This window comes from Pantherophis guttatus, chromosome 2 (assembly GCF_059756535.1).
Source record: "Pantherophis guttatus breed Tessera chromosome 2, ASM5975653v1, whole genome shotgun sequence".
NCBI lineage: Eukaryota > Metazoa > Chordata > Lepidosauria > Squamata > Colubridae > Pantherophis > Pantherophis guttatus.
Window position 1 is genome coordinate 113,111,987 of NC_142064.1, and position 12,575 is coordinate 113,124,561.

A 12,575-nucleotide genomic window follows, 5' to 3' on the forward strand; every position below is an offset into this window, starting at 1 on the left:
ATAAGGTAGGACACCAAGATCTCTCTCACAGTTACCACTGTTGAGCCTGGTACTGCATATTTGATATCTGTACTTTTTGTTTTTCCTTCCTGAATGGAGGACCTTACTTTTCTCAACTGCATCTTGTTGGATATCATATGGCCCAATGTTCAAGTCTGTCAAGATCTTCTGAATCTTTCTATCTTTCAAATTGTTGGTGTCTGAAAGTTGAATGAGTTTTTTTTCTATCCCCTCATCTAAACCATTTATGAAGATATTGAAGGGCCCCAAGACAGAACCAAAGTTTATTTATTCTGACCTTTCTTTATCCACTTCAGGATGAATGCCTCTTCTGCATGTTTCCAACCTATTGGAACCCAGTCTTGAAATTTCTTTTGCCAGTTGGCCCTGCAATACTTATCAAGTGGGAACCATTCTATAAGTGCCTTCAGTTCTGGTCTGCCTGCCATCAGTTCTTCTTGCTATGTGACCAGCCCATTTCCATTTCAATTCTTTTTCTATCCCACATTATTTCAGCTGAAACAATCATTAGTGTCCATTTGTGGTTTTTTGGGTGAAAGAATAAAATAAAGGTACAATATAGAATTCCTTCCTTTTTTCCTGAAAGGACCAAGAGAGAGAGAAAAATTCACTGAATCATAGCCATGGAGAAAAGTTTTAGGGCTACTATTTGCGAGCTGCAAAAATCTAGATGATTACTAGTTGACAGGTATACACGATCATTTTCTGAATCTGTTTGCTGTCATTGCTTCATTGTCTGGATATTGTGTCCCAGATATGTAGCCCTGAAGCTTTACAGGTAGTCCTTGACTTACAACCACAGCTGAGCCTGAGCCCAAAATTTTCATTGCTAAGTTGTTAAGTGAGTTTTGCTCCATTTTACGATCTTTCTTGCCAGAGTTGTTAAGTGAATAACTGCAGTTGTTAAGTTAGTAATGTGGTTGTTAAGTGAATCTGGCTTCACCATTGGCCTTGCTTGGGACACTGCAACTGTCATAAATACATGTCAGTTACTAAGCCTCCAAATTTTAATAATCTTAATGGTTTTTTTATACCAGCAATCATGGTATATTCTGGAATGGCCACAGAGGCTGGGAACCGGGGACACCATTTTACAAGGTGCAGGATCCTTAATGCTCTCTGAGCTTCGTTGTTTTCTTGAAGCATTACTCAAACTAGGTGATATCATCAGTTTACTGATTATGTTACTTTGTTTGGGTAATGAAATGTCTGCAAAAAAACAATCAAGCTCAGTGAACACCAAGGATCCCTCATTTTAACCCTGAGGTACCCACATTCTCCCTTATTGGTTTTACAATGTCTGTCTTACTTTCAGCCTGGCCAGGTGATGTTGTCAAGGTCCTGTCCAAGTGCCTGGAAGCTCTGTGGATTTGGATGAAGAGACACCAATATTGACTTAACCTTACCAAGACTACGTGGTTCTGAATATAAGCATCCTCCCCACCCCAGATTTGGGGATTTTCCATCTTTAATCTTAGATGATGATATACTTCCTCATGTCTTTGAACGCGTTCTATATTGATTAGGTGGATGTTAACTTGTTTATTTATATTATATTGTGGTGTGGGGGTTGGTTATTTTTTGATAATCTGAGCTACCCAAAGTCATTTTGGAGTTGGTTGATGCTTATATCTAAATAATTAAAAATAAATCAAGCTGAATCATAAGCAAATCTGCCTAAACCAATTCCCCAGCCTACTTTGCAGCAACTTTTTTTTTTTTAAGGAAGTTGCAATTTCAAATCCACTGTTTCACATAAATTGTCATGTTTTGGAATACATACATGAAGGAAAGAATCCCAGCCAAGTACTTTATCTTTTGTTAGGCTTCAACGGCAGTTGTCAATGTCATTCAGCTGTTCACTGGGAACTACAGCTGTGAAAACAACAATGGAGTGAATAAGCCTTCAATTTGGTGATTCCAATGAGAGCAAGAAATATTCCTTGTGAAACCTCACAGTTAATGTGTGTTGGAGTGTCCCAATTGGTGCTAAAAGGAAAAAAAAACTTGATGCACTGTGTCCATTTCTTGGTGTCTATTAAACTTACAGTGCCTTGCTGATCCAAATGAGAAAGCAGACAATACAGCTTAAAACACATAAATAGCATCAAAAATAAGGGCTATGCTTCTGAACAAAGAAGGATCAATCAGCAGAGTAAGATGAATGTATGTGTAGATGGTTCATGAACAAGTGGTCTTCCCTTCCTCTCTCTCTCCCTCCCTCCCTCAGGTGCTTTGGAGAATAGCTTGACCCCTTCCTCGCTGTGGCAGCCTCTCAGATATTGGAAGACTGCTATCATGTCTCCCCTGGTCCTTTTCTTCATTAGACTAGCCATGCCCAGTTCCTGCAACCATTCTTTATATGTTTTAGCCTCCAGTCCCCTAATCATCCTGGTTGCTGTTCTCTGCACTCTTTCTAGAGTATCAAAATCTTTTTTACATTGTGGTGACCAAAAGTGGATTCAGTATTCAAAGTGTGGCCTTACCAAGGCATTATAAATCCTCTGCTGCATCTGTGATTTAGTAAATAAATATAGCATACCTATTACAGTAGTCAAAAATTCCACCACCACTGATGTGGGTGGCATAAAAAATACAGTGATGGAGTGTGACTTTAAATATGCTTTAGTTGAAGCATATGAAGAAAAGAAAATTACATCAATGTCAAGCAATAGAGGATCATGTCAGACTATGACAATAGGCTGCATGCATTTGTGATTCAAGGTGACATTGTGTGAGGGAAAGCTATGCTGTATCACAAGATTACAAAGCACTGGAAAATATGTAATAAGTAATAAGTGTCTTGTTCCAATCACTGATTCAATGAATCAGAATCAGCTTCTGGAAGGAAGATTTTCTGAGTCAGGCCATGTAAGTATATTAAAGTATGCTTTAAAATGTGGAGTATGCTGCATTTTTTAAAACATAAAAAATTGTATGATTCTCTAGATTTGTTATGTATTATGTTCTTAATTTTTTTCGTTGTTGTTGTTTCTTATCTTGCTTTATGAATACATATCCAGATTCTTTTGGGAGGCCCACTTGAACTTTCCTGTGGCACAAACATGCCTCAACAACCTCTTTTTTCTTCCATGTCCTCATGATATTGTCTTCATTAATCACCATACTTGAAGCAGACTTAAGTGATTCTTTATTATACTGGTGGTAGTGTTTTCCCCCATTGCAACCTGAGGATTTTTGGATATACTATATTCTGTTAGCTAGAATGTGGGAGTATTTGTTTATTTATTCTTTTAAATGATCTATATGGTTATATATCTCAAAACAGTGCACAGAGTTAGAACAGTTTAAACAATCCAAGCCATAACATCTGAGGTGGCAAGCAGCAATTCCAACTGGTCAGTAAACAGCATAAACCAGTTGAGTTTGCTTAACTTCATAGCCCAAATTCTAGGGGGGAATAGCCAATCTTTAATTCATTACAAAAGGTCTCTTGAGGGATGCTCTTCCACAAGAATGGATTAGCTCAGCACTTATTGATCAGTTTAGGTAGTTCAGGCACACTGTTTCCTCTTGAATCCCTGGGCATGGCCTACCAGAGGTTTTCCATTTTGGAGAGGAGGAAAATCCAAACTGGTCTTAATATCCCTTCATGTCTCTGATCTAGGTGAACTAGATACTCACCCAGGAGACCTAGATTGGCTTTAATAGCAACAGATCAGTGTAGGGGAATAGGAGTTGCCTCTTTCTGAACCACTCAATTCTCCCCCTCCCACCTGCCAAAGTTGTTCTGTTTTTCAGACAGTTTTAGCATTCTTCTGGAATAACACTCTACACCAGGGGTCTGCAACCTTAAATACTCAAACAGCCATTTGGACCCATTTCCCACAGAAAAGAAAACACCAGGAGCCACAAAACCTGGGTGGGTGTGGCCAACTCAATGTCACTCACTTCCACCAGTCACATGACACACACCCCAGCCACGCCTACCCAGCCGTCATTAGGGCAGAGAACCAGTTGTTAAAAACACCAAGAATCACAAAATCCTTTTGACATCTCTCTCTCTCCCCTCCCTCTCTCTCTCCCCCCTCTCTGTATCTCTCTCTTCCCCTCTCTCTGTATCTCCCTGTCTCTGCCTTGGCTACTTCTCCATCCCCCACTGTCGCCCTTACCTTCTCAGGCCAGGCGAGAAGTGACTGGGAGGGGAGGGCGAGGGGTGGGGCCAGGCAGTGGTGGGATCACCTGACAGGGAGCCACAGCAGAGGGCTCAAAGAGCCGCACGCGGCCCCGGAGCTGCAGGTTGCTGACCCCTGCTCTACACATATGCAGCTGCTTTTGAACATGGGTACAGCATGTTCTAAGATAGCATTACACCTGTATTCAGCAGGAGCCCAAATGTCAGCTAATATCAGTGAATAGTTAGGCTCCCATTGAATATATCCACTGGGACAAAACCAGAACAAGTCTAGATAGATGGCTAAACCCACCAGTCCAGCCACCTGTTATGGCTCACTACCTCCTCTTCCAGCAGCATCTCATGTTAAGGAGAGTGAGTGTAAGTATTTTCCACTTACAGATTATGTGTGAGTGTAGAGGAAGAAAATAAATCCAGCAAACAGTCTTCAATTGTAGTGAGTAAAGACGATGGTCTTGAAAGGCATTCAAAAGATCTGCTATTAAGGCAATGCTCAGATAAATGAGACTCAAGTACAGGACAAATAAATAATTTATGAAAATGCCCCAAGCAGCCCTTCTCAGCCCCAATTCTCATGAAGAGGGAGGAAGGGAAGCACCAATCTATAGAAACTGACAGAGGTCACTTCAGATTCATACTAAATATTTGACATGGCAAAAACAACAGAAATGTGCTCAAGTTACTCTGAAAGGGAACTAACCAAAACACCAAAAACCATGGTGTTTTTTTAAGCTAAGATTTCCCTCTTGTCAGTTTCTAATGTGATTATCATCCAAGCCTTGCTTCCACAACTCTTTCCAAGGAAGAGACCTTTTAGAAAATCTGTGGCCAATGCTTGTGAACTGAGCCTGATGCTTTGTCTATCCAGTGTTTCCAAACCTTGGCCATTTGAAGATGGGTAGACCTCAACTCCACATGAGGAATTCTGGAAGTTAGTCCACACACCTTCAAGTGGCCAAGGTTACAAAACCCTGATCCAACCTCAACTCACTCCTTCTCAAGCCTTCTCTGATTAAAAAGTCTGATCTTATTATACCACTGGCATTGGCAAGTATTTTCCTAAGTGATCAGCTTGAATTCAGGAAATTTTAGCTGCCTGGGTTTAGTTATGGGAGAGGAACTGGTTGTTTCCCATCCATTTTAGGGATTTAGAACCAAAAGCAAAAATGTAGACATTCAATATCTGGTGGCTTAAACCAGAGGGGAAATAATAGTATTTATTGACAGGATATTAATGTCAGTGAAAAAATATTAAACTGATAGAAAATCCCAAAAATATGCTACTAAATTCTCTTTCCTGTTCATGCTAATTTCTTTAATCTCTTCACCCTTGAAATTTAGTTCCCACCCTTGTCTAGAGGATTCGTGGCAGCAATTACAGGTTTCACTGAATCAAAAGTGATTTGTTGAGGGCAAGTTGTCTCTTCCTATTTGTCGTCTCTATTCTCATTAAGAGAATTATAGCCCGATACTTAAATTGTAAAGTTTTTACATTTGTTTTGGTAAATTTGTGTTTAGGACTACAAATGGACCAGTAGCTGTTTGTTGCTGCTGGAGAAGAATGAAGAGTTAAATTTTTGAGGTTCGCATGATAGTTTGCAAAAGTGTTTTGCTACAAAAGATGCCAACTGTCAGTGCCAAAATAACCCGAGAGACCCAAAACTCAGAGAAGAAGACAAAGCAAAAGGAACTAGTGTAGAGTCAAGGAGGCTTGGTCAGACAGGGCTGCCCTCTGAGTGACTGGATTTTGTTTTTCTAACTCATTCTTTTGATGCTTGGATGCATGAAAAGGAAAGCGAGTGGTCTTAATGCTAGAAGCTACTACAAAGGAGAGAGGGGAGGGAATTATGAAAGGCAGGAGGGCTACATGGAAGCAAGAACTAGAAATGGAGTAATACAGAAGTAGTGGAGCAGGCAAGTTGGGAGGAAGAAAAAACTGTGGGCAGGGGATGCTCTGCCAATCAGATCTATCAGCATTTCCCCATTTCACACATGCTTGGGCTTCTGTAAATATTTAGAATCTCCATCCATCAGGAAATCGAGTCAGCAACAAAACTGGATGCCCCCCAAGCCCCTCAAGGTGGAAAAAATGACACCATTGCTTCTTAATACCATCAGGCTGACATCAGCATCCTTGGCAGGTGGCGATTGGCCACGCAGCCTAGCCAATAGAAGAACTCCTCAGACCGGAGGAGGGGGAGAGTGCCAGAGCAAAGAGTTTTTAAACTCTTGCAGTGAAAACTCTGGAGAGTCAGACCTGACGTGCAACTAGGGAAGCAGAGAACCGCACTGAGCAACAATACCACACCCCCCCTCTCCGTCATGTCTGCAACACATTTCAACAGGGGCCCAGCCTACGGCATGTCAGCTGAAGTCAAGAGTAAGGTAAGGGTAGCCAAGATGCTAGGTGTTTGTACGTGTGTGAGAGAGGGATTTCGAGTACCACATGGAATGGTACTTTTTCAAGTCGGGGATGGGATTGAATCAGTCATAGGACTGGAGAAGTGCAAAGGACTGTTTGCCTCTATGAAAAATCCAGGCACGAAGGGAGAGAATTGCACTGCTTTGGTGCAGCTCCTCTCAAGCATTCCAAGCATTTCACAGACACCCTCTCCTTTCAATTTCCATGTTGCAAACTAATGTTCTCCCATATCCTAATATTACAGGCAAGAGGTGGACTGAGGCTTGGAAAACTGTAAACTTTGGAGCAGGCATAGGAGAATGGAATAGTGAAAGAAAAAGCTGCATTTTTACTAATTCTATTCTTTGTCTGGAAAGTTATGATTAACCCATTTTACAGATACAGATACAGAATAATAGTTATGATGCAACTTTTGTCCCTTAACAGTATAGAAAGAGAATTTTACACATGAGGGTTCTGATTCTCTGTTTCATGATATTTATAAGGTCTGTTTGTTGAACCCTCAGAGGATAGCTTTTGGTCATGTGAATAAACATTCCGGCCAGTGGAGGTTTATAGCTGTGCTTTAAATATTAAGTAATGGCCACTGAATTCAACAAACCTCACTTCCAGACAATCAACACACAATTCCAATCCCTGGCCCAGCATCCTCCCACCCTATGAGAGTTGTTCACTAATATGAACAATATATTTGGACGGCACCAGGTTGGGGAATGCTGGGCACCTGTCACAATTACAGAAGCAGTTTAAAAGAGCTGCTGCTCCAGAACCCTGAGGACAACCCTGATTCCTCCCCCCCAATAAATATAAAATTAGTTTTTATAGTGGGTTCTGATGTACACAGAACTTAATTCAAAATAAGTCAACTTTAGACTACAGTTCTGATTTCTTTGCTATTGATCTTTTTATTGTTTCCAAAAATTAATTTTGGTATATTTAAGCTGGTATATATGGAATCCCAAGCAGTCTTGCAACAAAGCATTGATCAGACTGAACTTTGGAGGTTCAGAGGTGACTCGTAATGAGCCTTTGCTATTGCAATGTTTGTTTCCCATCTTAATGTATACATACACAGATTGCATACAGAGGTATTTTGTGCCTCTGTCTGCATAAAATCTCTTCCTACAGGCCTACATCACACCAGTTAATTTGGAGGTGAGATTTGAGACACGAGAACCAACAGGATTCCCACGTCTCTTGAGAGATGTTGGGCTCTCCCTTGCTAGAGTTGTTTAAACAGAAATCAAAGGTTCATCTATTGGGGATGCTGCAGTAATAAATTCCTGCTATAATCATGGGTTTGGACTAGACGATCCCCAAGATCCTTTCCAACTCTTTTGTTGTATGATTTTATGAACATGCTATTCCATAAGTCATGTGTTCCACTCCATAGAGGCTGAGTAATTACAGCTTAGCATGTTCAGGGAACCCTGTTACTATGTGCATGAGTCTTTTCTTGCCTCAGCTCTCAGAGATGAGATGATTGATGGGCTTTCAATGGATTAGCAAAATAGCAGGAAGCCCAGGAAGCCATGATGTGATGGAACTCCCATTTGCTTTCAATGACTCTTCACATAGTGAGGCAGCCACTTCAGATTATTGGTCTGAGGCGCCATTTGGAAGGTAGAATGGAAAACAGCACACATAGAGCTATTACTTGAATCATGGGGGGAGACAAACCGCTAATTTTGAAAGGACCCTTAGTTGCTATTTTAGGTGGTTTCCAGAACGGAAAACATAATTAAAATAAAAGAAACTGAGGGAATGACCATGGCTGATTTGTTTATGTTCTCCCAATACCCTTTCTTCCCACCAGTAAGATGCTGCATAGTTACAATTGAACAGAAAGATTCCCTGCAGAAGATCACCCTAGACTTGTGTTCTTCCTTTCATTTTATGATTTGTGAGGGAAAACATCATCAGGACTATGAGGATTGTGATCAAGTTATTAGGCAGGAAAGTGTCCTACACCTCTGTCCTTAGCAGAAACAGCTCTTAGATGCTTGGCAGGCCTTCAAGTTAGGACTTTGTTATCTTTTGCTGCCTCCTTGTCTATGACCTTTTATTCTAAATCACATTGGGAGCAAGAGCTGATGTATTATCAGCAGGCTTTTTTTTTTTTTTTTTTTTTGTAACTTAGCCTGACTGTTTGAATCTGTGTGGGGAGCACTCATCTACATCCCTGGATGTCAGAGCAGCTGTCCAGCTCTGATCAGCATATCCTTTAGATACTGTCCAGAGAGTCAATGAATTGCACATCAAAGGTCCTGGGTTTCAGACTTGGCATCTCCAAATGACTCCCTAATCGGTCAGGAACAATTTAGGAATGCATCCTATCCCCAGTCACTGAACTAGATTGACCATGGCTTGACTGGGGATAAGACAGCTTCCCTAGCAGTTCCTCACTGACTAGAGAGAGCAGAGCCTCTGTGGATTGGCCAGGAGGCCCTGATTTCTCTCTTGGTGCCCTGCCTTTCCCATGAGGGCTGGTTCTAGCCAAAGACCAGTCTCTTCCCTCCCCCTCCACAGCTCCTCTCTGGTCTGTCTTGCTGGAGCCTCGGCAGCAACAGACTCACCATATATGGTCAGTTTTGGGGTTTCTTTGGAGGCTAGTTCTAAATAAGGGCATGGCTGGGCAGGGTGTACATTTTAACAGACAGCAGAGGGGCTGCACTGAGATACCAGGTAAGAGAAGCCACCAACATAGCCTTCACACACGTGTGTATGTATATGTATGTGTGCACGCATACCCTTATATGCACACAGATATATAGACAAAAGTCCATCCTTCAGGATATAGATGCCATCTGTAGCCATCAAAATAAAATATTTTTTGTGAATTCTGGAATAAAAGAATCAGACCTCCTGAAGGAGAAGTGGTACCTTTCTCCCTTTCATCCTGTGCAAGTTGGTTACTCTGAAATATTTAATTGTGATAATATTTTTTCTGTTCTTAAGAAAAAATCAGTATCCTTTAAGAACAATTATGGATCCTAACATCCAGAACGAATTTTTTAAAAAAACCATTCAGTTTTTAAAATACCAAACTTTTTTCCAATTACATAGGTGTCTGGTGCCCTGTGCACATATTTTGTATATTTTGTATTTTGTTTCAATCTTCATCTCAAAGATCTACAAGCAAAGAAGCAAAATTTAACACTTTCAGTTGATGTAAGACTTCAAAATAACTGAATTCTATAATTCTAGAACTTTCAGGCAGAATAATCCACTAAGAAGTCACAAAAAGAGCAAACATAATTAAAGTTCAAATATCTCCAGTTCTTTCAAACATCCCCATAATAAGGGGAAAAAAAACATGGAAACTTGCATGTTTTTCTATCATTAGATTGTGATTAAATATAGAGAAGGTTAAACATTGTGCATCTGAACTTAAAATTAAGTATACATTAGAACATCCATTTTCAGTAGCTTTGGAATACTACCATACTATATCTTAGTGCAAATATTAGACAAAAATATTCCCAGGTGCTACAGGGAGTTACTACAGTATACCCCTAGAGATTGTTTTCGGTTGTTTTCTGCCTCCAGAATCTGGAAAAAGGCTGCCAAAATGGGAGCTATCTTAACAGATAGCTTTTGTAGAACCGTTGAATCGAAATGGTAGCAAACAAAAAGCAGTGACTTTAATTTCTCAGGAGAATATGTAAAGGAGATTTTCCTCATGAAAATCAGATTTGTATATGTTTCACAGGTACTACTAACTGCCTCTATATAATAAATGGAGGACAGAACTTACAGGATCGTAAGGCTGGAAGGGACCTTGGAGGTCTTCTAGTTCAACCACTTGCCCAAGGCAGGAGTCCTTATTTCATCCCAGACAAATGGCTGTCCAATCTTTTCTTGAAAACATCCAGTGATGGAGCACCCACAATTCTTGGAGGCAAGCTATTCCAATTATTAATTGTCCTCACTGTCAGGAAATTTCTTCTTACTTCCAGGTTGGGTGTCTTTTTAACAAGCTTCCATCCATTGCTCCTTGTCCTGCCCTCAGCTGCTTCCCTGTGGCAGTCCTTCAAGTATTGGACACTCTTCCCTGTGGCAGTCCTTCAAGTATTGGACACTCTTCCCTGTGGCAGTCCTTCAAGTATTGGAAGACAGCTATCATGTCATCCCTAAGCCTTCTCTTCATTAGGTTAAACATACCTAATTCCCTTAGCCATTCATTGTATGAATTAATCTCCAGGCCCCTTATTCTCTTTGTTGCTCTTCTCTGCACTCTTTCTAGGGCCTCAGCATCTTTTTTTGTATCTTGGTGATCAGTATTGGATGCAATATTCCACCACTGCAGTATAAAGCAGTACTATCACTTCTCATAATCCTGATGCTATCCTTCTATTGGGCTTTTTTTGGCAGTTGTAGCACATTGCTGGATCATACTTAAGTGTTGCCCCATCAAGACACCTAGATCCCTTTCACAAGTACTAATGTTGAGTCAGATACTGCCTATTCTGTACCTGTACATTTGGTTTTTCCTGCCTATGTGCAGGATCTTATTTTTTTCACCACTGAATTGCATTTTGTTGGATTCCCAATGCTCAAGTCTGTCAAGATCCTTCTGACTCTTGAGTGTCTCTTCCAAAGTGTTAACAATTCCTTACAGCTTGGTATCATCTGCAAATTTGATGAGTTCCCTTTTTATCTGCTCATCTAGGTTAATTATGAAGATGTTGAAGAGTACTGAGCCCAATGCAGAACCTTGAATTACCCCACTGCATGCTTCCCTCCATGTAGATGTAGTTCCATTGAGGACCACATGCTGTGTGCAGTTGGTCAGCCAACTGCAAATCCATCTGGTGGTAGTACTGCCTATCTCACATTGTTCTAAGAAGTAGGCTGTAGCCTACTTTATCAAATGCCTTATTGAAGTCCAAGTATACTATATCCACAGTGTTTCCTTGATCCACTAATTTAATCACTTTATCAAAGAAAGCAATAATGTTTGTCTAGCATGATCTTCTGTTTTTAACAAACTCATGCTGGCTTCTATTGCTCTGTTCATTTCTAAGCACTCAGAAATCTGCTGTTTCTTTTCCAGGATTTTCCCAGGAATTGATATCAAGCAGATTGGTCTGCAGTTTCCTGGTTCCACTTTTTCCCTTTTTTGCAAAGTTAAACCACATCAATTCGTTTCCAATCCTCTAGCATTTCCCCCATGTTCCAGGAGTTCTGAAAGATTTTATTCAGCGGATCAGAGGTCATATCTGCCAGCTCCTTCAGAACCTTGGGATGTGAACTATCTGATCCATGTGATTTGAACATCTAAAATGGATAGCTGTTCTCTTGCTAATTTTTGCCCATTTTCACCTGTATTCCTGTTCCATTTCCCTGGGTGCTGCTTTTGATAGGCTGGTCTATTTTTTCCTTATGTGTAAAGACAGATGCAAAGAAGGAATTAAGCAGTTCTGCTTTCTCCCTGCCATCACCTTCTTGTCATTTTCTCCCATTAGTGGATGGATCATTTCCTTGACTTTCTTCTTATTTCCTCCAAAATAAGAAGAAAAAGCTCCACAAGTTCCTCCAACCTTTTTTGGTTATATTTGGCATTTGTTGCAAGTCTTAGTTTATTCAAAGCCTTAGCTTCCCTGGCTTTATCCTTGCAGATTGGGACTATTTGGGGCTATTACCCTGTTTTCCCCAAAATAAGACATCCCCTGATAATAAGCCCAATCGGGCTGGCAATAAGGCCAAGCACTTATTTCAGGGTTCAAAAAAATATAAGACAGGGACTTATTTTCAGGGAAACATGGTAGTTATATGTCCCTCTGTCCATTTTTTAATACTTGTCCTTTTTTTCTTTCAGTTTGTTGAAGTGCAGTCTTTATGCAACTAGGCTGATTTCATCTGGGTGTCGTTTTTCTTTCTCTATGGTATTGTGTCAGATTGGGCTTTTATAATCTCATTTTTCAGTTTCCCAAGCATCTTGAGTTGCTTTCCCCTTTAGGATTTCCATCCATG

The 12,575-nt window shown here is 40.5% G+C and overlaps 1 protein-coding gene across 1 annotated transcript in view; it reads left to right on the forward strand.

The window, feature by feature from the left end:
• The first annotated feature begins 6,307 nt into the window (after positions 1–6,307).
• Positions 6,308–12,575, forward strand: part of CNN1 (calponin 1) — a 39,870-nt gene continuing 33,602 nt past the window's right edge. The window contains exon 1 of the mRNA XM_034434509.3: positions 6,308–6,562. Within this exon, the coding sequence (XP_034290400.1) occupies positions 6,500–6,562 (63 nt within the window). The 5' untranslated portion in view covers positions 6,308–6,499. The remainder of the gene's footprint in view (positions 6,563–12,575) is intronic.